The sequence below is a fragment of the Enoplosus armatus genome, chromosome 17 (assembly GCF_043641665.1).
Source record: "Enoplosus armatus isolate fEnoArm2 chromosome 17, fEnoArm2.hap1, whole genome shotgun sequence".
Classification (NCBI taxonomy): domain Eukaryota; kingdom Metazoa; phylum Chordata; class Actinopteri; order Centrarchiformes; family Enoplosidae; genus Enoplosus; species Enoplosus armatus.
The window spans coordinates 12,056,733-12,084,279 of record NC_092196.1 but is presented as its reverse complement, the minus strand read 5'-3'; the positions used below and the strand labels follow the sequence as shown (position 1 = coordinate 12,084,279).

The following is a 27,547-nucleotide window of genomic DNA, read 5'->3' as shown; positions in this document are numbered from 1 at the left end:
ATAGCACTGTTTTAATATAGTCTATGAATTCAGGAATCATGTGTTGCCATATCCTCTCTCTCACACACGCTCACACACATTCATACACACTCACACACACAAAAGGTGTATGTGTGAAATGCATAGCTGCAAGAAAAAAGAAAGAAAAAAAAAAAGTACAAAAACACCTCAAAGGCTTGTTGTTCTAGGTCCAAATCAATCGCAAGCAGTCTGACACAACTTGATTTGAAGCCCAGACCTCCCATTTTACTGCAACAGCAGCAGCAGCGTTTGAGAATAATCTCCTACATCACACAATGATTTCATGATTTCTTTCTAAACAGTTTCCATGTAAACTGGGACGGCTGGATATTCACATGGTAACACGCTGTAGCCTGTTTGGCAGCAAAAACAGAATCATTGGTTCACAAGAACTGAAGAATGGAGGCGTACTAAATGTACTCAGACTGGACTAAAAGTACTCGGAGGATTAATCCTCAATAAGGACGGCCTTATAGTAATTGCTAGCAGCTCTCTGCTCTCCCAGTATCATGCACTCTGTAAATCGTTTTTCTACGCATGCATTCATTAATGAGCCCAAAACAGTCTTTAAACGAGTAAATGTTCTGCTCTGGCCTGAATGAGTAAGTGGTTTTTAGTACCATGAACACGTCACATTATTTACATCTGGCAACAACATTAAGAGGCCCTTAAGGATAACCAGGCATTTTGTATAGGGCAATATAAAGAAACAAGAACCCTCATTAGTTAGATAAGGCAGAAGGTGTGCAACGATTTCATACATGTATCAAACGGAGTGGTTCATTCTCTTGTGGTGATCACAGAAGAAAAAGCACAAATTCTTGGAAACATAAATCGAGTAACAAAGTAAAACAAAAAATACGAGCCGCACACACACACACACAAATAAACTCTGTCACGCATACATTTCAGAATAGTGGTAGTAGCTAACGAGTGCTGTCAGGCTCTTCGACCTCACAAAAAAAAAAAAAGTGCAGTACTCAAGAGTTCATTACTTGGTATAATCCATGTCATCATTCCGATTTTCTCCGACTTTCTCGTCACACAACAACAACAACAATAACAACAGCATGAATGACCCAACCAAGACACACCGACGTGATACAGTAGTAGAAATGCTGAAGTTGATGTTTTTTGGCGACTGGCCCAGTGTGTGTGTGTGTGTGTGTGTGTGTGTGTGTGTGTGTGTGTCTGTGTGTGTTGGTGGTCAAGGTAAAAATGGAGTCGGGGATAAACCACACTCCGCTCCAGCCAGTATACACAGGCAATCCATGTACACAGGTCACACACACACACACACACACACACACTGTAGAAAATGGACAATGGATGGACGGACTCCTCGCTCCTCTTACTTCCTCCCGCTCTCTGTGCAGTGCTGGAACTGGGCAAAGCTGAGGAACACCTGCTCCAGTGATATCTGGCTCACACAGTAGTCTTCAATGCAGTATTTCTCTTTGGCTGCCTCCAAAGTGCCAAACACCTAAGAGGGGGTGGAGAATAGGGAAGGAGCAAACATGGAAAAAGTGTGATATGAATGCATCTCTACGGTTATCCAAGGCTTTGTGCCAAGATATATATATATATATATATATATATATACCATGACTATACTATTACTGTGAACATGTGCCTCCATGCAAACATCATTAGTTAAAAATGATCAATGCATTTCTTTAAATTACAGACCCATCAAGATGAAAACATGTTGAGGTGGAAACATGACAACATCAGAAGGAGGAGACTATATCCACTAGAGGGAGCTCTAACACAGCATAAGTGCAGATATTTCTCTGTATTTCCCTATTGAGGAAATTGTGGATTTTTTTTTTCTGTAAGTCAGTTACCTGGGCCCAGGTAAGTGTTTTGTCAGTCAAATGATAGTGCACCATTCCCTGGTGCTCATCTTTCAGTTGACTTCCTGTGGTGAGAGAAAATTCACACAGTTAGATTTGCTTTGTTTGATAACTGTAAATGTAAATGCAGCTACAAGAATAGATTTTGTTCTGTTGTTTTGCATTCTGAGACCTAAAACATGATAACAATTATGTTCTTGGTTATTTTACTTGGTTACTGTTACTGTTACTATTGACCGTTAACTGTATGCCTCTGACCTGGGAAGGTACTTTCAATGAAGTCTTTAAATAGCTGCAGGTCACTGTCCTCCAACTCTGCCTCTATGTGTACTTTAGCCAGCAGCGTGTAGCCGCTGCCAAACTTGCTCTTCAGGTGTTGGGGACTCCCGAGGCACTTGAACTGACCGTTGACCATCACTGCCAGCCTGGTACACAGGGCCTCACACTCCTCCATACTGGTGAGGGAGACAGGTAAAGGGTGTAAGCATCCTCTCTTCTTCTGTCAAGATGTAGCAATGCAACTTCTTTCAACTAACACCAAGTGGTGGAAGATGTAGTCGTATCTTTTACTAAAGTCAAATCAAGTAGTTGGGGCCCCTTGTCGTGTTCCAGATGTTTATGAGTTGTTAGCAGTTCAACCAAAGAGACATTTCACCTCTAAACTTTCCTAGATGGTTTCATTTAGATAACTGTCCGAGACCCAAAGAGGTCGGACTAACCGATATTTGCAGAACAACTTTGGTATTTCTTCTGTATCTTGTGACCCTTTAAAATGGGCTCCAACCCCAAAGGCTGGGAACCACTGGACTTAACTAGTTAAACATATATAGAGAAGCTAAAACTAGAAAATGAAAATACTCAAGAAAAGGAGCAGTATATCAAAATGATACCAAAGTACAGTACTTGTACCACTGCCGTCCCCTAAAATATACTACAAAGCTCACCTATGAGAAGTGATGATTATGGCCTTTCCGGATTCCCGTGTGCGTGTCACAGCGTCCCACAGCAGCCTCCTGGCCACGGGGTCCATCCCGGTCGAAGGCTCATCCAGGAAGATGACTGGAGGCCCACCAATCAGAGCCATGCCTGCACTCAGCTTCCGCTTGTTACCGCCACTGAGTACATTGATGGTGACATATTATTTACACACACTTGCTCAATAAAATACAGCGTTATTTAGGCTAATACGTGAACTGTAGGGCAGGAAACAGAATGAGGAATGGAACAGATTTTCTACCTGTAGCTGCGGACTAGTTTATCAGCATGAGGCTCCAGCAGCAGCGACCGCAGGACATTCTCCACGCAGCCAGACACATACTTCTCTGGTATTCCCCTGAGCCTGGAATACATACTCAGAGTCTCTCTTCCTGTCATGTGGTCCAACACGGCGTCAAACTGAGGGCAGTAACCGATGCGCTGCTGCACCTGCAATCCAGAGATAAATATCCTCAAATCTTGGCCTTTTGAAAGCAGCACGGTTCTGCATTGAAGATTTAGTAAACTTAAATCCAAAAGTTGAAGTACTGAAAATGTCCATGTCCCTCCACTCTTACCTTCTTAATGTCTCTCAAGATGCTGTATCCATCAATGTAGGCGTCCCCAGAGGTAACACTCTCATCACCTGTCAGCATCTTAAAGGTTGTGGTCTTGCCTGCTCCATTGAAGCCCAGGAGGCCGAAACACTCTCCTTTCCCCACGGCTAGAGACAGCCTGTCCACAGCCAGGAGGTTCTCCCCGCTGCTGTACACCTGAGAAGGAGAGATAACAGTGGGATTGTACCACCTCGCCATATCTCTCAGTGACAGACTCGTCTGACGCACTCTCTGTCTCAGTGTTGAATTCAGGCCCATGCATACAAGGAAAAGACTCCTGCGCTACATACCTTGCTGAGCTCCTGCAGTATGAGGGGGCTACCAACCATAGACTCTACTATTGGCTGGCACTCCAGGACCCTCTTCCTCTCTTCGGCCACGTCCCTGTCCTCTGGGAGCAGTGCTGCATCCTCTATTAGAGGTAACTGACACACACATATGTAGGATAGAAAAGATTAACCAAAATCCAGCAAATCCTCACAACTGAGAAGCTGAAACAAGGCAATGTTTGGTATTTCTGCTTGAAAAATGTTGCAGATACATTTTTCTGCCGATCAACTCATCGATAAATCAACTAATAATTCCAGCTCTAAATGCTTTCTGTAGTGTTTTCTTTAATCAGTTGAAGGATTTTCAGTCTTTCAGAGGAGATATGTAATTCTTAAATGTCAAAGAATCCCTTGAATAAGTTCTGGGTGCTGATGAATGCAGAGGCGGTAATAGATCTTAGATGTGTGAAGAGCCTCAAGTAACACCTTGTGGCCTCTTCTGCCTGATGAAGTGCGGCTGGTTATGTAAAGAGTGATATATTAAATTCTCTGTATCCATTTTGGGAAAAACTAACTAACTCAATTCAATTCAAGTTCCCTTTGATATAACACATCCGTTTGCAGGTTTATTATCAGATGCACCTACACTTTGGGGGCAGATGATCTGGTTGGTTTGCAGTTCTGTTATTAGTCTCAAGCTGCTTTGACACCTCACGAATCAAAGTGCTAATTGCCAGACCTCTTTTATGAGACAAATGTTGCCAACTGGCATTCAACCTAATATGAACCAACACAGTGGCAGTTTTTCTAACTGTGACTGAGTTACTCCAGTTAGTTAGTTAAAATGTCCTTTTCATGAAATGTTCACACCATTTTGTCTACATTTATTCAAATCTGCATGATCAGAGACGGTTCACTTTGTGGATCTACAACCACTACTCAAGTTGTCTTTAGAGGCTTCAGTGTTAATAAATTCAACCACACCTTTCCCAGAGAGACGTTCTACACCAGGGGTGCCCAATACGTCGATCGCGATCTACCGGTCGATCGCAAAGGTAGTGTGGGTAGATCGCATGGCATTAAAAAAAAATAGACGTCAGCCTATCATCCATCCTCACTATGAAATTTGTCGCTTGATTGACATACAGGGCAGCCAGTCTGACATCTGATCTTTTCTGACACATGGGTCACCACGCATGCGCGTACAAGCGCGCCAAGTGCGGCAAAATGCATCCCTGGCTGATTCCATTCAGTGCAAGTCATCAGAGTAAGGTAATGACAAAAAATGTACAGAGTTATATTGTGCAATATGGGTTCATGCAGTTATGCAAGGTACACCAACATATATTGTACATATAAAGAATACTCAATATATTTATAAATAAATATATGTTTTGCATTTTTATAGTAGGTAGATCATTTTGACTTGGTCATTTTATAAGTAGCTCGCATGCTGAAAAAGTGTGTGCACCCCTGTTCTACGCAGTGCAAACTGTGTTGCTAGGAAATCTCAGTTGAAACTGGAAAGTGAAAAAAAATCAAAAACACAGCAAATGACAAACACTGCCTTCTTCACCACTCCTACAGTTCATCTACCTGTTTGCGTCTTCTGCACAGGGAGGTGAGGAGTCGCCGGAGAGTGCGGACACACTGCAGCTCGATGACGAACAGCAGAATGATGAAGACTACGCCCTGCACTGAGAAGGCCACGAGGAAGCGCCCCACACCAGGCTCGGACATCGAGAAGTAGTTTGTCTGATATGTGATGTCTAGAACCAGAAAAACACTGAGTTATGTCAAATAAATTAAGGGCATTAATATGCAGGGTTTACACAAGAAATCAAGTAATTTCACAGTGGAAAAGTTGTGTGAAAACAGGATCATAAAAATACAATTTGCAGCTCAACAGTCTGTAGTTAAATGGAATCATTATACTTATTTGTGTCTCCATTTCCTCTTTACTTTCCATTACAGGAAGTATTTGTTGAGCTGTCCTTGTCACAAGAGGACCTTGTTTACTGTAAACTACACTGAACATGTAGCAAAAAACACAACTTTTGAATGCGTGGGCACATAAAATCCAAGTGAAAATAAAGTTTTAAATCAATCTGCTCGATCGGTGTGTTCTTTGGTGACAACTGAAAGCAATGATCCTTATTTATAGGATACATATAAGGATAGGGTATTCATTGCCACCATAAAAATGAACCAATGCATGTGAAATGCTGCCACCCACATCATGACTTATCATTATAATGATCTCTTCTATATCATGTATCCATCACAAACTAAATGGTAAACTCAGGTAGTAGACCACATATTCATTGTTTTATACTACATTTAGGCAGTACTTACTTAAGTACTTGCAGAATGCCTGGCTGATTGGACTGGAGGTGCAAAACGAGATGAATTCGTAGTTCTGGTAGAACTGGCTGAAGGACATGCCCAGGCAATAGTTTGGGAAGATCAGGAACACCTTATCCAGTAAGTGCGACAGATCCTGCAGGTTCAAGTCTGCAAAAGGAATGCATAAGGAGGCCATCAACAGCTAGAATACGATCCCTCGCTGGCTTACCATCCACAAATACTGCATTTCATATTCAATGGAGGAACGCAGCCAAGCCAGAAGCATTGATGCTGGGAACTGAACCCCCAAATCTCTGAAGGGGAGGGTTTTTTTTCCCTTTGTGCCATCCACATACTTCACTCATGATGCATTCAGTCAAACACAAGACTTAAAACTAGCCCATAACATATTGACCCGGGTATAAGAGGATTGAAAAAGTGGGGGTCATATCATATTCGAGGGCAAGACATTTACAACATCAGAGCACCAGCACCTACAAAGAGTTGCATTATGGGTTGTTTGTAGCCATTGTTGCCAAGCTAGCGCGCTCAAGTCCGTTTATATTGTGTCTTTTAGAGTCAACCTCTGCATATTTAGCCTAATTTAACCTACATGAGTTTCTGGTGGCTCATGTAATATGTTGCCACAGAGAAAATGAAATTCCTGACGAGAAAAAAACATCTTGAAAACATCTCGCGTCTTTACTGCAGAAAAAGCCCGGGGACCAATTAATCTGTCAAGCAGCCAAGAATTACCAGTGTCACAGAATGTCATGATGAAGAGCTCAAAATTGACAGAAAAATGGTAGTTGGTGGCTTCCTAGACAGGAGAACAGAAGAAGCTGCTGCACATGAAAATATATTGGGACAAGCTACATACGTGTGGGAAGTATGGGAGTATTTCATGTTTCACTTTTACAATAATAAGTATCAGAACTCTGTCATTTTTGGACTAATAGCATCTCGGGTGCAACAGGACTGAAAGTGTTCCTTATCTTAGAAAGTCTTTTTCCAAAAACAGCTTTCTGAAAAGGTGCCGCTGTCTTATCAGCATGGCAAATACGGTAACTTGAGACACTTTAAATGTCGACCAGCGCTGGAAGCCAGCGTCTTCCTCTCACCTGGGATGGTCATTATGGTGACAGCCAGAAAGGTGGCCGTGCCAGAGATCATGTTGAAGATGGTGAGGCGTGTGTAGGCAGTAGCGGCAGTGGAGAAGAAGAAGCTGAGCAGGTACATGAGAGGCACGACAGCCCAGCCATACAGCAGCAGTAACAACAACACATCTACCAGGTGGTTGTTGTCTACGAAAGCCTTGACTCCGAATGCCTGAAATACCACCTAGGAGCATAAGATTAAGACAATGCATACGTCAATTTCATAGATACGGTATTCTCTGCCTGGACAAATCAGACCCCTCTGTCTACACTAACTAGTCACTCTCAGTCACTTTATCCCAACAAGTAATATCCGATACTGACCAGCATGAGGAGACAGGGCAGCAGGAAGTTGACCAGGTCCCACAGCAGGGCAGAAAACCAGAAGTTTGACAGGTAGACGCCGCTGACCTGCTGCACATGCTTGGACTTGATAGAGGACTCCGTTACGAGCAGCAGGGCAAAGGTGCTGGACAGGGAGGCCATACCGTACATCAGGTTGATGGCGATGGCAAAGCCTGTCTTCCCCCTAAGGATGGAGGAAAAGATTGAGACGGTAAGAAAAGAAAAAACAGGGAAGGAGGCGAAAAAGGGGTTGATGAGAATTGAAGAGAAATGGTGCAAAGGAAAAGCGAAGAAATAGCAAAAGAGAGAGAGATGTGAAATAACAGAGAGACAGATATAAAACACCTGTTCAAATCCTCCCTGGTGATCAGTTAAACCCGGCTAGCTTACAAAAGTTCTGTGTAATTTACAAATCAATACTAACCTCAATATTTCACATGGCCTTGTTCGTGTCAGTAGGATGGCTATACAAAACTACTTGGGATTTAAATCTATATTAAAATCCCTTTTGGAGTTAATGTTTTCCCCCAGAAAAGTGAAATTCATACTTTAACTCTGAGAACTCTTTCCCCCCTCCACTCACTCTGTGAGCTGGCTCCTGGCGACCTCAGACAGGTTGCGGGGCATGGGGTAATTGCCCGTCTGGATGGAAGCATTCGGCCCTGCCAAAAGTTTGAACAGAGCGTTGTCCACCATCATGAGGGCTGTGGCGGGTGTATGGTAGCCCTCGTTGTTGAAGTAGGCTGTTGCTTCTGCATATTGGCTGCTGCTGCCACAGAAAGCGGAACCCACCACACAACGCTCATTAAAGCTGCCGCCTTCTTCCTCTGCTTGGGTCAGGATGTAATCAGTAAAGTCTGATGGGGAGCAGGAGAAAAGGGGCACATGGTCAGTAAATACTCAGCTAAGCACTCAAGCCAAGTCCCTGTCCCTCTCACTCTGCTTACCCGTGATGTTGATGAGCTGGCCTCGCTGGGCAGACAGCTGTGAACTGTATGTATTTGCCAGGGCAGAGGCCAGGGGACCCGCCCTAGGCTGCAGAGCCACAGGGACCCTGGTGGAACCATAACGGCTGAGTGCCAGCCTCAGCTGAGGAGCTTCCTTGTGATTGGGAAAAGTGCGTGCCACAACTAAGGCCACAACGGTGAAGACCAAAGGGACCAGGAACTGAGCCACCATCACCTTCCAGTTTCTCCAGCTGTACAGCGCCCTCTTCAGGAACATGGCATAAAACTGCTGCAGGTATAGTCTGACCTGAAAAGAGTGTGAGCAATGTGAGCAATGTGAATGGTATGCAGAAACGATGACAACCATCAGTACGCTTCTTCTTATCTCACCCCGATGTTCAGCTTGATGTTGGAGCAGTCCTCTGAGATGAGCGTGCCGCTGTCCGTGAAGTCGGTGACATCGGTCATGCCGCTGATGCTGCTGGCGTCATCTGTGGTCCAGTCATGGGAGCGTCTCTCGTGTTGGTACTGCAGGGCGGGCAGCTGGATCGCCTGGATGTCCAAACTAGAATCCACCAACTTTCCCACTCTGGACACACAAATTAATTTGTGGTTATCCACCAATTTACTGAAAGCAGGAACAAATAGGAAGTCTTCAGTTTTGTTAGTAACCAACCAGAGAATAGGTCCATTTAATAAAAGAAACCATTGCTGAAATTAGAGTAAAGCTCAAGATAAAGTTTATAAAATGTTTTTGTAACATTAAAATTATTATTATTATTACTTATTTTGTGCTGTAAAAATCTATCCAGTCTATTTTTCCTTCCTTTCAACAGCTGAAGAAAGGCAGGGTTACTTGCCAATAAAGCTATTTCTGGACCTTAAAATTCAATTATCATCTAATCCAGGCACCTACACAAGAGGGCAGATCCAACTATATTAGAAACCTTTGTGCCTTTGTGAGCTTAGTTACATCTTCCTACCATTAGTCTATCCTTTCTACACCTCTTACCCGTGGAATTAAATAACAAACTTATGAACAAAAAAATACGATTTTAGAAAAACTGGGGACTATGTTAAGCTACCAGTATTTATATATTTGAGCTCTATGTCAGTAAATAAGACAAAACTACAACATACTCTAGTTTAAAACAACCATCATACAGTGTTTAATTTTTAATAAAGGTTTAATTAAAAAAAGCTCTTAATGGTCAGATGGTTACTATCTAACTGACAAGTCGTTTTACTTGGTAGCAAAACACTGAGCACCAGAAGGGAGCTAAATGACCAAATGTTCAAACAGCAGCTTTTCTTGGTGTCATGTTTGATGTTTGTTGTACAGTGTTTATGGCCACCACAACACACTGATGGACTCCCAGTGTGACTTGTAAATAATGAGGCCTGTGAGACTAACATTCTTGGCAGCGGCAATTACAATGTCACACACTCGTGCTAGCTGAAGTAGCGCTCTCATGCTCGTTGCCACAGATACAGTCCACCGGGAAGATGGAAGAAATGACGGCTCAGTAAGCAGCAGGCAGCTGGGACTGAGATGTGTGAGCAAAGGAGGGGAGGCGAACATATCAGCCATAGCACTGGCTTGCATGTAAAGAAATCTAGAAAATTGTTTCTTTTTTCACTAAGGTTTGGTTCAGTGTTTCTTTTGCATTAAAATGTCTCCTCTTGTACAATGATTTCTATCAGTACATTGTCTTAAATTGCAGCTGTGTCTGGCAGTCAGAGAGTTACTCCTCGAGTCAGATCCTGCTGATATAGGAAATTAGAAAGACTATCATGTTCGCCCATATCGTATTTCGCCTACCTAAGGAAAACCTCTTCCATAGTGGTTACTGAGGCTCCGTAGCTGGCGATGCCCAGCTCATCTCTGTTCATCTCCAGCTCAGCAAACAGCAGCTCAAACCTGAGAGAAAACACAAACACAGTGCACCAGGGAAACAGATTACACACTACCTCAAAGTGGGACAAATGATATCACTCAATATTACAATCTGAGGTCTTGATGAGTATAAAGCTGCCAAATTTCACTCTGTATCACTGTGTTTTGAAATGGATTCATATATTGTACCTTTTGTTCCGCCTTAAATCGAATAGTAGAACAGTAGTAAGTGCCAATGCGGAGTCCAATTTGTGGGGGGGATTATGATTTAGATTTTCAGTACATATAAAGACCATAAAACAAGGTAACAGGAGAGATGGCGATAAAAGGAAATTAGAATTACCGCCTCCGCAAACGTAATAAGTTGCAGTTTATATCCCTGTCTGCCCAGACTCATATAATAGAATATAATATATGTCGTGAAGACTTTCTTTTCCAGTGAGAAACATGCTGTCTTCACTTACAGCCTATTTCTACAGAGGACTGATAGAGGGCTTTGTCACATGGTGCAACAAAAAATTATCGGAAGCTCAATATCACCAAAACCAATGAGCTGATCAGTTCAGCCTGGAGTCCAAGTGGACGTTTGTGCCAAATTTGAAGAAATTCCCTCAGGGCGTTCCTGAGATATCGCACTCATGAAAATGGAACGGACAACCCGAAAACATAATGCCTCCGGCCACAACTATTGCTGGTGCGGAGGCATAGAATAACTTGGAGAGAGAGAGAAACTGAAAGGTCATGGTAAAGAGATTTTGTTTCAGTATATTTAACACAGATTGCAATTTGTATGGATTTCTCTAATGAAAGGAAAGAAGAGAAAGAGAGAGAGAGTTTGAAGCTCAGAGCCAAAGAGAGAAAGAGCCATACTGTTACCATCTCTAGTCTGTAGTCCTTTCACACAGGTTATCATTTAGTGTTCAGCAGGTGTCCTTTCTGGTCAATGGTCTTCCTACCACTTTCCACTGTGTTATTGTGAATACTCTATGAACAAAGCCCTGACTGACTCACCTGCTGGTGCTTTCTTTGGGCAGGATGTAAGAGAGCTCGGCCCCAGCACTGCTCTCCATTGTGGCGTTGGGAACATACATGTGGACAAGGCGGGTGATCTCGGACACATTACAAAGAGCATCCTTTACTATCACCATGTGGTAGCCAGCACCTGGTGGGCAGAGGACAGGAACAGGCTTGTATTTTTCACTCTATTCACTCTAACAATCGTGTATGTTCCCACCATTAATAATGATTAAATTCTCATAAAAAGGTTCATAGGATGACTGTGTTTTAACAACCGCACCTCATAGAGTGACATCTCGTCAACGCCTCTTTATTTCCACTCCACTCCTCTCTTACCATATTTGTTCTTAAGGAAGAGTGGTGACCCGCAGCACTGCAGCTCTCCTCCTGCCATGATGGCGATGCGGTCACCGAGCAGGTCGGCCTCGTCCATAAAGTGTGTGGTGAGCAGGATGGTGCGACCGCGCTTCTCCCCTTGCAGAAGGTCCCAGGTGGCACGTCGAGCTGATGGGTCCATACCTGATGTGGGCTCATCCAGCATCACCACCTGGAGACAGACAGGGTCAGGGAAGAGACGTGGTTAACGTGGAGGAAGGATGAAACAAAAGGAATCACAGTGAATAATGCTCATGAAATTCTTGACCTTGGAGTCTCCAATGAGGGCGATGCCAATGGAGAGTTTTCTCTTCATGCCACCAGAGAGGGTCTTGGAGCGAGCCTGTCGCTTGTCCTCAAGGTTGAGGATACGGATGATCCGGTCTACCTCATCTGGAATCTTTTCTTTGGAGTAGCCTTTCAGCTGGATATCAAGCAGATAAACACACCAATTAAACCATCTTCTCACCCAAACTCCCAGCAGCTGAAGGATTTATACAGTATATGAGTGTGTGTTTTTGTGTGTAAGTGCATTATTGTGCAAGTACCTGTGCGTAGAAGAGCAGGTGCTCTCTGACGGTAAGGTTATCAAACAGTACATCATGTTGGGGACAGAGTCCCAGACTGCGGCGGATCAGAGCCATGTCCTGACAGATGTCGTAACCGTTGATATAGGCCCTGCCACTGGTGGGGGGAAACAACCCTGCAAGCACGAGCACAAAGGAAGTCAGTTTAGATGATTTAGGTGGCATCTATGTCTGATTGTGTCTGCTTGTGCATTGGTTTAAGCTGGTCACCTGTCAGCATGGACAGTGTCGTGGTCTTCCCAGCACCGTTGTGTCCCAGCAGCACCGTGATCTGGCCCTCGAACATGTTCAGCGTGAGATCCCGCACGGCCTGCCGCGTCTTGTTGCCCACTCTGAATTCCTGTCGAGAGGATAAACCCAAAAGATTTAAATGCATTACCTGAGAAAAAAAATGTATGGCGACAGAGTAACCTTCTTGCTTATTTACCATCTCACTCCTGCAGCAGAATCTTTAATAACTGTCTACACTTTTTTTTGGAAACTTGCACCATCTGCGCCCTTTCACAGTACGTGGACATGTTGACCCTCTGGGTCAAAGTGTCTGTTTTGCCGCTCACCTTAGCGAGGTGTTTAATCTTGATCCCGGAGACTAGTCCAGCTGGCTCTTCCTCTATAAATTCCCCTTTCAGAGCCTTTTCTGCATCCTCCTCTTCTTCTTTCTCATTCACCAAAGCCATGCGAGGACTGCTGCACCAGTATGAAGGCTGCAGATGAGGGGATGGAGATGAAGTGAGGGATAGATAGAGGCAGGAAGTGGAGTGGGGTGAAACTGGCCTAAAAAAGCTGTATAAAATAGTACTGTGTCAAAGTCAAAAATTATATCATGTATTGCATAATCTGTGTATGTCTCACATCTTTTTTTCAATGACGCAAAGTAGTTACAGGATGCAAAAAGGGAAGCAGAGGAACGCGATCATTCATAAAAACACAAGAGAGCGGGAGAGTGGGCTGACATGAACATTGTTCATGTACACTCCACATTAGAGCGGATTGTTTCCTGACCAAACCTCCCTCTGGTGCACTTCCTAAGAGTCAAACCTCCACTTTCTACGGTGTAGAAACAGCAACTCACACCCACTTACACAATGGACATAAAGTGCGTCAGTATCTAATCCCCACCCTGCTGGCAGTCTCTTGAATTCCTGACTACTGGGAAATGGGTTAGCATGAGTTTATTTTTGTGTGGGTGTAAAGGCACGCCATTTCGTGATCGTCCATAGTTGTTATAAAGATAAACCGTATTTGTGTTGGCGGGACCGACTCAGACGCTTCCTGTTATTCTGGCTAGCTGAACCCAAAGATTTCCTCTGGCCGATATGCTGCGACCTCACGTTTTCAATCCCCTCCGCTTTCACTGAGTGCAGCAATTTCTTTAATCTTAGGTCATTTTTCCCTTACAGGAGACCTCGGCTGTGACCGTGCAACTACCTAATTGTGCTGTAAGCGCTGAGCACCACCCACTTGCACATGATAATGTAACTTTAACTGTAAACCACAGTGTGAATGCTTCGTCAGTTCCTGGTAGCAGTAGTCCAGGCTTGTTGATGCCTTTCAACAAATACAGTTAGTGCTGACAGGTGGGAAGCTGGTGAGGGGTCACGTCCTCTTAACTGCACTAGTATTGCTGCACTAGTAGTATCATATCCCTTATTTATCTTTTTTTTTTGATAAACACCATTTGATTTCTTAAAGAAATATAAATGGCAGTAACAACTCTTTAGAAATCCAAAGGTAAATAGTTTTTCGTCAAGTTTATAGACCTGAAAATTATTTCTACAAAATATTAAAGTTTAACATGTGTATTAAAACAATATTATATACGTGATCAATAAAAATGGTTTGAAATGTGCATCAGTGAAAAAATCTGTTGAACTTTGAACTTTGAACAGAATATATGTTACTGCAAATTATAACAGAAATATTAAAAACAGCAGTGTTACTGGGAAAGGTGATGACAATAACCAACCTGACGAAGTTTGAATTACTGACACTGCTGTCAAGACTAAAGGCATTATCTGTTCATACTTACATCCTACTAATGTGTCTGCATTTGGTTACATCCCCAGTGAATGTGTGTGTGAGGCGCTTAGCTTTGAAGCATACCAGTACAAAGAAGTAAGATGGTCGAGGCACTCCGTACTCCCCAGGAAACACAGCCTCCATGTACCAGGCCACCAACCCATAGAGGACAGAGTCAAACAGCAGCAAGCCCAACACCTGGGCCAGGGAGAAGTCATCATCCACCGTCACAGAGTCAAACAAGTTTGACCACTGGATTCCCGTACCTACGGGGGCAAAAAGAAAAGAATAGAGACATTGACCCTTACTTCCTAATATAGCCAGATAGCCCAACATTTATGGACAGTAGTTGACAAAATGTCACTTAGACCATGACCTTAAGTCTCACCTTTGCCTTCAAACATTCCCATGAGCTGAGCTCCCATGGCCATGGCCACGTTGGAGATGAGGCAGGCCGACACCTTCTGGGCATGGCTCAGTAGGTCGTAGCGTGGCCACAGGAACAAATAAGGCAGGTAGCTCAGGAAATAGATGAAGCCGCCTGCTGCAGCCGCCACATTGGCTGAAGTTAGAAAGGAAAGAGAAAATGGGAGGTTGAGGGGATGCTGAACAATAGCAAAACTCTTGTAGCCTTAAATAATATGAGGTTTGACAAGGAAATAAGAGTGAACTGAAGAGTGCATTGTCACTCTGTTGTCACAGTTACAGAAGAGGAACACTGATGTAGCGCTAGACAAACTCAAACACACACCCATTCATTTGTAGACCTCAGCAAGAGCTAACAGGTAAATACCCGACTTTTCCTGAAAGTATGTGAGTGCTGTTCAGAGGAGGCATTAAGGAGGAGAAATGAGTGATGGGGGAGGAAAGCGGAGAACTGTGGATGAGGCGAATGAAAGACTTTCAGGGGTGTTTTTGCTTCCATTTCTGAGCAGCATGACAAGACCTCTCAAAAGAGGCACTTGTGGCAGACAATGTGACCTTTTTGAGCCTGTGTGGAAAATGCATTGATTAAGTGGCACCATCTATTCCTAAAAATCAGTGGGTGGGGAGAAAAACGGCAGAGGAGTGCACTGAAGGATCCTCTCTCTTGGTTTGGCCTACATACAAATCATAATTTATAAGGAAAACTCTTGAACCTTGTTGGGGTTCATTATATAATGATCTTTGTGTTTTAGCAAGTTTATATTTATGTATAGTGTCACAGGGAAAACAACAGGATGATGCGGTTTCTTCATCTTATGTTATCAGTAAGTTCAGCAGCAATTGATGCAATGTCAAACATTAAAGCAAATATTTTTCAAATGACACATAGGATACCATGCCTCATTATGTCAACACAAAATAGGAAAACTGTCTGGGCAGCTGAGAGACACATTCCAGTACTCAAAGTTAGATATACAAGATGACTAATGGAAAGAGAAATTCAACACAACAGGATAAACCAACAAAATGGAAGCGTTTAAGTCTCTTCTCAACCTCTGTGGACAAAAAGCTTTTAAGGCTTAATCATAGTCAATTAAAGTTTCTTATGATTGTAGTTGGAAAAAGCCATAGAACAACATGAACTACAGCATGGCTGGCAAATAAGTGTTCGTGTGCAACTGCTTTGCAAAAGGCTGTGTAAGACTAAGGCTAACGAGTACTTGCAACCTGAGCTGCTTTGTTGGGGAATGTTGGAAGGAGACGGATGCCGCTCTGAATAAAAAGCTCTGAATGAGCGCAAAGAGGGAAAGAGAAGAGGAACATGACGAAGGAGAAATAGGATTGAAATAGTTTTCTTTATTGCCTGTGTTGTCGAGGCCGGACAGGGTGTTTTAACTTCGTGTGGCTGAACACAGAAAGAGCTCAGAACGACGTACAAGAACTGTACTGAAAAGGCACCAGTGGCCCAAAGAGATTTAGTGAATCAGTAATTACTTAAATATTTACACTCTCATAATGTATGAGCAAATAATGGCTTTGACTAGTCAAAGTAACAGCTGTGCAGATCTTTCTGTAGCTTAAACATGATTTTTATAAGCTGATGTGTCTTTTATTGCTGCTTTTATGCTTTTGACCAGCTCAGAGAAGGGAGCAAAGCAAACAGCAGACGCTTCGACCTACATCTGAGAGAAGATGCAAAACGGAGCTGGAGCGTGGCATCGGACCACACAGACTAACAGTCAATTATCATTCAGAAGAGAGTGGACAGACACACAGAAAACACACACACCTCGTGAGAAGAAGGTGCTGATCATGAAGCTGAAGTTGATGGTGGCCACGGTGAAGAGGAGCAGGAAGACAAAGACCAGCGTGGGGTCGCTGTAGGTTAGCACTGCGCCGTTAGGGCTCACCTAAAACAACATATAAAACAGATGCGCTCAGTTATGAAATGCTGAGACACATTCATGGTCTCTAAACTAAAAATGAACTAATTCCTGCACTGTTGCAACAATGACGTTAAGCTATTGTTCAGTAAGTACACTGTTCATTTCCTATTTGATCATTTTTAAAGTAAATTTTTTTTCCTCTTTGTTTTAAGTGAAAATCTCTGCCCCTCTCGGCTTATTAGGTAATTAAGTCTCACTGTATGAAGTATTGCTTTCAGAGCTACACCTTAGCTACATATTTGTACGCTAAATAAATACATACTGCAGGTATCTCCACTAAACACTACTGTAGATAATGATATTGTGTTACCTTTTACTTATCTAAGAAACTGGTCAGGTGTGGTGAAGGCATTACGTGCTGGAATATGGCTTAAGTAACAATGACTTGTAACACAAACTCACCTGGATACAGAGGAGCACAGTGACAAAAAAGACTGAAATGGAGAGGAAGAGGAAGAACATGAGGAACCAGGCGCTCCAATGGAGCCAGTTGCTGAGACCCATCATCCTCATGTACTCCTGAAATGCACAAGAAAAGGTAGAGATTAAGGATCAGGTTTTATTACTAATTTAACAATGAATTAAACAGCCTATGTGGAGACACACAAACCCACCTTCAGCTTCCTTTCTTTCTCCTGCACCACGGATCGTACTATGTTGAGGGAGGTGTAGGTAAAGCTGAGCACCAGCAGTAGAGGCAGCTGGTTCTGAATGGCCAGGATGAAGACGTCATATATAAAGGGAGGGTAAGGAAACCGCGACAGGACCACTCTGATCTGTCGCAGCAGAGAGGCAGCAGCAGTTCTGTTATACGAGCGCATGATGGCTCGGTCCACCGCATGCTGCACAGCCAGGAATCCCTCTCGGAAATAACCTTAAAAGAGCAAACAGATATTAACGCTGAAGAAAATATGTTAATACCACCATGTTTCCGCAAGGCAAAATCCTTCTAACTTCTCTCTAAAAGTTAACATGAAAATAGGTAAGAGGCCTTGGGGAGCAAAAGAGGAGCTGCAGTCGTGAGTTATTATGCATGTGGAGGTTGGAAATCCATATTCATGCCACTCAGCAAAAGCTCAGTCTTATTATGCTGTGACGATGACTTCATCTTTTGGAGCATGCCTCTTTGTCCCTTTATAGTCATGCTCAACTTTGGAACTTCAATATGAAAAGGGGTCTGAGTCTGGGCCTGCAGGAGGGGGGGGGCAGCAGAACAGTGTCTTATCTAATCCTCAATTCATCATCAGCCTGAAGAGAAGGCTCTTGTTCCAGAGATTGTGGAAAATAAATGCTTTTCATCAATCATAAACTGTCGTTTTGAAGGCTTTTTAAAAGGAGTAATGTTAATCTGAATAACCCCTCAAGGAAATATGACGTTTTTAAGAATATTTAACATTTATTTTTGGAGGCCCTCTCATGAAGGTTTAGTAGCCATCAAAGCAGATGGTAAAAAGTGGCAGAGAAAAGGGAGAAGGAAAATGTGGGAAGGACAAACAAAAAAGGAGGATCAAATAGAAAGAGATGGGGGTTCTCACCTGGCGTGCCCCCCTCCTTGTCATACTGCTCCCTAGGCCCTGGCAGCTGAAACAGGGGATAGAGGCTGAGCGTGTGCCAGTCCAGGTCATTGTTCGGGTTCAGCTCGGTCCTCTCCGTTGGTGGGGCATTGCGTGGGGTGAAGGTGAAACGCAGGTGGTAGCTCACCTGTATACGACAGGAGAAAGAAAGAGAACAGAGCTAGTCGACCCAAACAAGGCCAAGAGGAGTGGAGTGAATTTCACACACATCAGGTCTCTCTGTCAAATTGGCTTCGACTAGTGCCGGTGCCGCTCACGTCATCAGTTTTGTTGTAGAGTGAATAAATCAGAGAGTTTTTTTTTTATCATTCATTTAGTACTACTACAAAAGACTAATGGAATGATTGATACTTCAGTCAGTACCACATCAAAGACTTTGGCACCTGCTGAACTGTTCACTGCTTTGACTATGAAGCCTGTGACAGCTATAGTAAGTAACAGTCCTTTGTTGTAAGAAGTCATGTGAGAACAACAGTCCTACAGTACCTGAGACAAGCAGGGGGGGGGTAAAAACAAAGGGACAGAAAACAAATGAGAGAAATACAGTTGCTTTTCACCTTCTGTGTATTACCTACCTACTACCAACAGGATAATAAAGTTGAATTGAATTGATTTGAAAGAGGCAGAGAGAGACAGGCACATAGAAAAAGAGTGGATAGACATTTGATTATAAATATGGGAAGATGATTCACCCAAAAATGTGGGAGTACATCTCTCTCTCTCTGTCCCCCGTGAGCTTCGGGCTTTCTGAAGCCGTCTTATTTTTCCATCACACCCCATTACAGCTTTACCCACATGGGTTCACACTGTACACAAGTGTGAATTCATCTATCCTCTGTCAGGTTTTTCCTGATAAGTTTCATCTCTACTTTGGGTTTAATCAGAGCAGACTTCTAGCTTCTGGTGGACATAATCATGTCTTATCATACAGTTACCATTGTGCTTTGTAATAAAACTGACCAAAACATGATCTTGATGGTCAGTCTAAGTCTCTTCCTTCTATGTTTAAACTACCAGATGACCAAAAAAACAGCTTAACGCAAAAAACAAACAGGGTTTCAGGAAGCAGAATATAGTGCCTGAACCAGTATTACTAGTAACACACACTGTACATGGAAGGTATTCATTCCTCCTTACACTGTAACACAAACAGTATTGTTACGGCGTTGCATACACCTCTCATAAGTAATTATGCTTCTGTTAAAATACAGAAAAGCAAAATTTACCACTCATGCTGTATGATGTAATTACCTGACAACAAAACAAGGCACTGCAGTTGCACCCACTCAACCATCTACCTGCCACAGCGTGTGACAGTGTGTGTATGCTGCCTTTTACCTTTAGGGGCAGAGGTTCATCATCATGGGTGAAGGGGTGCTCAAACACCACAGCAGCCAGCAGCTTTCCTGACAGAGGGTCATTTCTCACAAAGTGCTCAAAGTGCTCCTCCGTCTCAAAGCCGCGCACTGGGAAAGACACACACACACACACACGCACACACACACACGCACACACACACACACACACAGAAAATTACATTAGTTGTGGTGAGGTATTCATCTCACGTACTTCTGTTTTCATGGTTGTCTCATTGCCCGACCTTGGTGCTCGCTACTCTCACTGACAGCCAGGAAGTTAGTCGAGACGCTGTCAGTATACTGAATTTAAGGGCTAATATTATAAATGTAACAGGTCAAACCCCAGAGAAGCCATACACATGAAACTGAAACACACAAAAGACATCACAGCAACAACATTACCACAGACAGCCTGAAAAAAAACAGGGCAGTCCAAATAAAACTGAATGAAAACAGAGAGCAGGACAATAATAGATATTTTCACTTTTGATAAAACTTTATTTTCCTTAACTGTTTTTTTTATTCCACTAATCAAGCACACATGAAGATATTCTGAGTCTAGCAAAGGACGTCAGTAAAGCAACTTGGTCCCAGTTTATGTTTTGAATTAGCTAGCGTTCTGATTCGTGCATCTGAGTGGTTTCTTCTCCATGGCAACGGCGGCTGAGGCTCATGGGAATTGTGGTATTTAGAGCCACCCACCATGCCAAAATAACAGATAAAACATGATTTCCCAGAAGGTTTAATAATTGAAACTGGTGGTCCTAGCGAAAACCTATATGATCGTTAATTATCCCGGAGAGTCCAGTGTCTCTATGTTAAGCAATATTGAAGATATTATTGATTTTATTTATCATTATTTATTTAATTATTAGTTTAGATGATTTACATATTATACAGTTTACTGAAAAAATGTGAGGTCATACAAATGATGTGATGAGAATGTTATTATTATATCTAATTAAAAAAATATATATATAGATTAATTGAAAATGTAAAAAAGGATAGTTGCAGCCTTATTCTTGAATGGTAACAGTACAAGAAAACATAACATCTGTCACTGATGACCAACACAAGAGAGGTCAAATGAACTTTTAACAACGAAAACAAACATTTGAGATCACACAATACAGGAAACCTCATTTCACAATTAACTCTCTCACAACACACCATGTAAAACATATACAAGCTAATATCTTTACAACAAGCCTTTTTTAATGGTCCCAGTTCAACAATCCTTGTGCTGTTGAAATATGTAAAACTATGACATTTGAAATATCACAGGGCTTTTCAACTGCTGTCAGCAGGATCCATTATTTTAGTCTGAACATAGAGGTCACATTTTGGCGGTCCTCTGTGTGCATGACATACTAAAATTCAGCCTTGATCATTCCCCTCCACCTTATCCCTCTTAACGCTGAGACCAACTAAATTATTCATTAATGGCTGAGCTGGGATCTCACACGGCTGAGTGTGCAAGACTACCTGCAGGTACACAGATACGTCTACCTGCTGCTACGTCTCTGCCTTCAGCCCCACACTGCTGCTATCTGTCCATCTTGTTGATTGTCTGTCAACATGAAAACAAACATGTAAGCAGACTGTGTTCACACCTGTCAGTCAGACCGTCTGTATGTTTATATGAATAGTTGGTCACGCAGATGTGTGTGTGTGTGTGTGTGTGTGTGTGTGTGTGTGTGTGTGTGTGTGTGAGTGTGTGAATTGAAAAGAGTGTCCTGAGAGAGAAGACTAACATGCCACAGTGTGTGAGCTTCCTTTCTTTCCCTATCTAAACCCCCGGCTGATACAGTCTGACACAAGAGTAGGGTGCGGCCTGTTTGCTCTCTTGAGGGCTGTTTCTAGAGGAACCAGCATTCCCAGCTCTGTCCTGAATTACAATTGGTGTCAAGGCTGTGGTATTTGTTTCACTGCTTTTAACAGCCAAATTTGGGAATGTAAACATTAGGTTTTTAAAGCAACAAGTCTATATTTTATTTCAAATGTCTGACAATCCCTTTCAGTAGTATCCAGCAATTATTTTTCTAAACATCAAAATGTATATACACATTTTTAATTACTTTTTACTCCAGTTCTGAACCCTGAGGCTGTGGGTCATAATATAGTTGCAAATATGTATATTGAATCAACAGAGGCACACCATTGCCTTTATGCATTACGCCGATATGCATTACTTTAGAATTCAGTAAGCAAATGATTAGTGGCACCAAATTTCAACCATGTTTACATTCAGAGATTGGACCTATCAAAGTAATAGTTTGACATTTTAGGAATTATACTACTTCTTGACAAAAGTTGTACGAGAGAATCTTTTCAGGGGGAAATTGTTCAGCACATGACCTCATGTGAAACCATAAATTGTCGTTTATACATTTCAGTTTTTGAACAGTTAAAGTAACGAGATATAGCATGTCGATTAGCGAGCTTTAGGCACATTTTGTTACCTTTGAAGCCAGGCTAGCTGTCCCACCCCCATTTCCAGTCTTTATGCTAAGCTAACAGGATGCTGGCTGTATGAGAGCGGTATTGATCTTCTTGCTTAGCTCTCGGCAAGACAGCAAATAGCCTATTACCCAAAATGTGAAACAATTCCTTTAACAAAACATATAAGTTGCTAGAAGATAAGATTGCGTTCAAGAGGAACAAGAAACGCATTATGTTACTGAAAAACTGCCATTGACTAATCTTTGGTGGTTAACTGTTGATTGATTGTTGTACTGAACCCGCCACCCATTCCCTGCCAAACTATTACCTACCTGAGGAGAGGAACAGGCTGCCTCGCACATCCTCCGCCACCTGACGCACCACACTGGAGTTACCGGGCACATAGGCCAGCTGTAAGGTTTGAAAGAATGTCCTGGGTAGTGTGTCGACAGCGTAGCTCTCATACACCGTGGCATTTGGGTAGTCCTTAAACGGCACCTTCTGACGTAGCACGATGAGGATGCCGGAGAAGAGCAGAGGCAGGAGTATCTCCACCAGAGTTACCAGGATTTGACGTTTCTGGAGAGACAGAATAGAGATAATCTGTCATATGTTTGATAGGGATGTATGAGGCAAGACAAAAATTAGATTAAAAAAAAAAGAGTGAAAGCTGAATTAAGGGTTTGAGGGAAAGTTTGGAAAAGGTGTGAATTATAAGTGAATATGAAGACAGAAAAGGTATTGAGATGAATATATGATGCTATGTGTGACAGAATATCCATCACTTTAACTAACTAAAAATGAATAGAAGCCAACATATTTCAGCCACAGGTGAGCAATTAATTCCCTTTTAGCTCCTCAGACACACCAAACTGAGAGCACTGCAGCGTTGACAAGCACATGCAAACCCATTTCAAAATTGTCAATATGCTTTGAAAATGCTAACTACAAATCATTTTTAAAAGATGGGGTCTGGGCATCAATTTATTCTTTTCACACTATTCAGAATTGAAACTAGACGATTTCGCAGACAGTTGAAACGCAGCATAATCTATGTGACGGCCTTCTCCTGTTGAGTGATTGAAGTACAAAGTGACTTGGACAGTTTCAGGACATTACAGTCAATCTCAGACAGGCGCCAATATCAGACCTTCCCGACTCAGCAATAAATTTAAAATGATAATTTAGAGGAATATATAACCCAAGAATAGACAGGTTCCCTGTTTGTCCATGTTTATAAAGTGTGTTTTAATTCATAAATAAATTTAGTCCACATTTGAATACCATTTCGTGAAAGGCTGCATATTGCTCCTCAATACTTTTTGGGGTATTTTCAATGGTGTCCGTGCCTTTAAGTACCAAAACCTCAACTTGGAGCTGAATGCTTAGTCCATGTAGTTTACTTTGATTTAAACAGTGTTGTTAGATTTATGCTCTATCTTATGTATTGTAAAAAGGTCAACACTCAGCAAAGTAAGGAATTAACATTTTGTATTGTTCTGGAACCAGTGTTGAAACTCAACTGTTACTAGTACTGTGTCATTCAATATATGCCTCTAAAGTCTTTTTTTCTCATATTTTGTACTTTTATCAAGTATGCAATTATGTCCTGACACCGCTGTAACTAACCTCATCAATTACAAGGGTGCCACTGCTTTTATTGAGAAAATAAAAAGGTTTGCTCAATAGATTTCAAATATCTTTTGTATGAATACCTTTAAAAGGCTCTTAGTAATACGCAAAACAGATATTTTCCTTTCATTCTTTCATTTTGCTCTTGTTAGGTTACATGCCGTTGTAGAACAAAGAAGCCCAATGATAAACATTCAAGAGACTGAAATCTCATCAGCTATCAAAATCTGCTGTAGCTGAGCTGGAAATATGTCAGCATGACCTCAAGTTTTCTAAATGCAGCCAGTTGTCCATGGGGAAAAGGACCACCAAAAGACAGGGTGGCCCAGAAATACAAGGTCTTTGCCAATCGCCGTTGTTGCAACAGGTTTTTATGGGCCTAAATTACAATGTCCAAGTGATAAGCATGCACTCTGTGCCAAGATGGACAAGCAAGACCAAGATGCTCTGTATTTTTTCCTGCCTGGCCCTAATGGAGTCTCTGTAGTCTCCAGACAACCACAACTGAACGAGCAGCGAGTGGATAGAGTGATGGAGCAACAACCTCATACCACGCATGCTATGCAGCAGATTTCTGAATAGTTGCAGGCAGCATTTTGCAACCAATAGCTGATATTAATGTTCAAAACTATGCAAGCTGCCATTCAGAGCAATACACTGGCACGGTTTGGTGTAAAAATTCTTTCTTATCTTCTGTACACCGAACACAGACCCTGAATCTGACGATATGATTTTCCATGAATTACACAATAGCGCAAGCCTCGAGTGAACTGCTGCCGTAGGACACCTCGTCTTTCTTGGAGATTTTGAGTTGTGATAACGTGTGTGTAACCTGCCTAACATGCTTACCTGCAGTTGGTTGGTTTACCAGCAAAAGGTTGGAAATGTGAAAGTGACTACCAACATAATTTCAACATATCAAAACATCTATTTACATGTGTGCATGTGTATCTCCAGTATATGTAGAATACATAAATTGCTCATAATTTTTCAACGCACAGCCGCTGTTCTTTTTTTCTTTTAATTGTTAGTGTTTGTTTCTTCTCTGTTTTACTGTTCTTTTGTTTTTTGAATATATGTATGTATATACTATATGTACATACATTATTTGGGTTGCTATATTTGTGCTGGTATGTATGTGCATATATATAACTTTATTCCCCCCTTTCTTTTAAGATATTGCAGCTGACAATCAAATAAAAAGAAAATTCAATAAAATATAATTTGCATAGACACGTGAATCTACAGTTACGCAATACTAACACAACAATAGAAAAAAAATAAGGTAACAAAATAACTAAAACTGTACAAACAGTGATGTTTCCTAAAGATAGCCATACAAGGCCAGGAAAAGCATGTGACCAACATGTTGACCTAGCTAGAGCTTGTGACACGGCAACAGTGCAGGCATGCTGTATATTACTAAGGTCAACCAGTTTCCAAGCAGCTGGGTAACATCATGAGTTGTAGAAAACAAAATGTTAGTCAGTTTATTGTATTTATGATGCCCCATAAGCCTATAACTTAATAAATACTGTCATACAGGCCTCTGCTCTGTAAACACAACTACTTCTGACAATTCACAGTTGCAAACAATGTTAGCACCTAACAAGGACACGTACAGGCTGGGTGTAGGTTCACCTCCCTCCAACTCACCTGCTGAAGATAGTTTTTCCACACCAGAAGCCCAAATTGTCGCGCAATAGCCATTTTGAATAGTACACAGTCCAATCAGCCTTCTACAGTGGCTGGAGACAGAAAAAGAGAGACATTTTTAGTTTCAGGTTAGAGCTAAATGTACAATTTACTCTTTTTGAAGAATATCCGTGAAGGTTTCCTGAAGCTTTGTTATGTTTTCAGAACAGCCTAAACTAGCAGCAATGGCTGTAAAGGTTTCTGATCTCAGTTTCTGTTCAACAATAACTCGAGAAAACAAAAAAAGAGAAGTGAAATTGAGCAATCTGCAGTACCAAAATTAGCATGAAACGATGAAAAGGAAAAACCCAAGATAGGGATGGGGAAAAAACTAACTGGTACTTCAAAAAAACGAAAGAGGCGAGCCTGGAAATTAGTTGAAATGAGCAAATGAGCTAGAGACAAAAAACAGGTTGTTGACATCCACAAGCTGAACCAGTTGGACAAGCCAATGGAGATGATGTCAACAAATGATGTACCTTTGCTAATACTGACAGTCACATTTACAGATATAGTCACATTAGTAGGTACACTCCAAAGAGTGCGATCAATAATTTTGAACTGTTAAAGCTGCAGCAGCCAGGCTTGCCTCATGGGAGTCCACTTTCACAGCACACGGGTTCACAAATGAAATAAAAGTGGTCATGCTGGGACCGTCTGAATTTCACACTAGTGCCATTCATCTCTGATTAGCTACATCCCTTTCATGATATATCAGGGGTCATTGTATTATCCGTGTAACTGAATTACACGAATTACATACTTAGAGCGGTCGTTTCTCTATTAGTGTGTTCTAGCAAACAATAAACGTACACAAGCCATTAGAGACGTGAACCTTTTCCTTAAAACTGAAAAGTGCCTTGCTTTTCTCTGATTGGTCCAACGCAGCATTCCGGTGCTCCTGATTGGACAAGTAGCCTGCTCGTCAATCCCTACGGATTCTGATGAATGCTAATAATGGAGCTGCGGGACAAAGCTAGGTATTTCTAAAACACAATGTGCTGACTCACCGACATTATTTCATTTTACAGACTATTAATCAGTAAATATCGCCACCGAAGTAACGTAGTAGTGTTTTATGACATAAATATGTGTCACATTACCTCAAAATAAGCAGGTTTCGGCATATGAACTTCACGAGCGGTGGTCCCTCTTCCTGGGAGGTGAAAACAATTCCTCCTTTTGGTCTTAAACCGATAACAAAAGCATCACTGCGGGGCTTCTTCCTTCACCGACACTATCGAGGCTCGGCTAGCATGAGTGAAGCTAAGGACGTCGGTAACCCGCTCCAGGTTTTTCCCCCCTCCAGTTTGCAGCCTTCTAGCGAGGCGATGACATTGCACCAGCCGCTGGGTAAGCCCGTGAATTCATCGTGCAAAATGCAGCAACAACCGTCAACAAAACACCTCACGTGACCCCAGTGGAGCGGAGTGTCACGTGATCTCAACAGCTGGGCTTTATACTCACAGCTGGCTGAAAACTAACAATAAATATAGCATTATTTAAGTGTTGTGGCTCATTATTCGTTATTACAGTTTCTAGTACTAGTGGTAGTATTGCCCTTCTACATTGTTTCAGCCATTACCGTGTTGTGGTCATTTCTTTTTGCTCTCAAGAATATTTTGCTTTTTTTCTGTAATATAATATTAGGTAGACCAACTTTTTAACCTCCAAGCTCAAACGCAGACACACCATGTACAGTATGTCTTTAGCTCAAGAGATGCTGGCCCATTTATTCAAGAAAAAAAGCTTATGTTTCTCATTAAAGCTGTATTCTATATTGCACTTTTAATAAACTGGGGGACTTGCAAGAACAGAATTAATGAAGAATGGTCAAAATCGATGCAGCTGAGATGTCCTGACTTTAGTTAGTCTCTATTATCAAACTTCAATACTGCTGGAACCCACAATTCCCATAATGCATCTCAACAGTGTATTTTAATTAGATCCTTTCTGCGTGATAAATGACTTAACCTTTCAAACTCCACACATCCAATTTGTAACACAGTATTTCTGTTTTAAATATGAAGTCTTTGGGTTGTTTTC

At 42.1% G+C, this 27,547-nt stretch overlaps 1 protein-coding gene across 1 annotated transcript; it reads right to left on the bottom strand.

Moving 5' to 3' along the window:
- Positions 1–721: 721 nt before the first annotated feature.
- abca3b (ATP-binding cassette, sub-family A (ABC1), member 3b) lies at positions 722–26,688 on the bottom strand. The gene is made up of 32 exons (XM_070923147.1): positions 26,605–26,688; positions 25,463–25,554; positions 22,507–22,753; positions 19,713–19,840; positions 18,336–18,501; positions 17,415–17,674; positions 17,203–17,319; positions 16,644–16,764; positions 14,817–14,990; positions 14,513–14,694; positions 12,967–13,113; positions 12,620–12,749; positions 12,371–12,525; positions 12,091–12,246; positions 11,784–11,994; positions 11,442–11,592; positions 10,356–10,454; positions 8,924–9,122; positions 8,534–8,840; positions 8,170–8,443; positions 7,566–7,770; positions 7,206–7,425; positions 6,094–6,252; positions 5,321–5,507; positions 4,933–4,943; positions 3,760–3,872; positions 3,425–3,625; positions 3,115–3,296; positions 2,822–2,992; positions 2,136–2,332; positions 1,869–1,942; positions 722–1,504 (listed from the first exon to the last, which is right to left on the bottom strand). The coding sequence occupies exons 2-32, from the start codon at positions 25,514–25,516 to the stop codon at positions 1,373–1,375; spliced, it is 5,130 nt and encodes a 1,709-aa protein (XP_070779248.1). The 5' UTR covers positions 25,517–25,554; positions 26,605–26,688; the 3' UTR covers positions 722–1,372.
- Positions 26,689–27,547: the final 859 nt, after the last annotated feature.

Excerpts from the sequence above, each read along its gene's own strand:
- abca3b (XM_070923147.1), bottom strand. The coding sequence starts at position 25,516 with ATGGCTATTGCGCGACAATTTGGGCTTCTGGTGTGGAAAAACTATCTT. Across the intron at positions 1,943-2,135 it reads CATTGAAAGTACCTTCCCAG|GAAGTCAACTGAAAGATGAG; the intron begins GTCAGAGGCATA and ends CTCTCACCACAG. Across the intron at positions 1,505-1,868 it reads AAACACTTACCTGGGCCCAG|GTGTTTGGCACTTTGGAGGC; the intron begins GTAACTGACTTA and ends ACCCCCTCTTAG.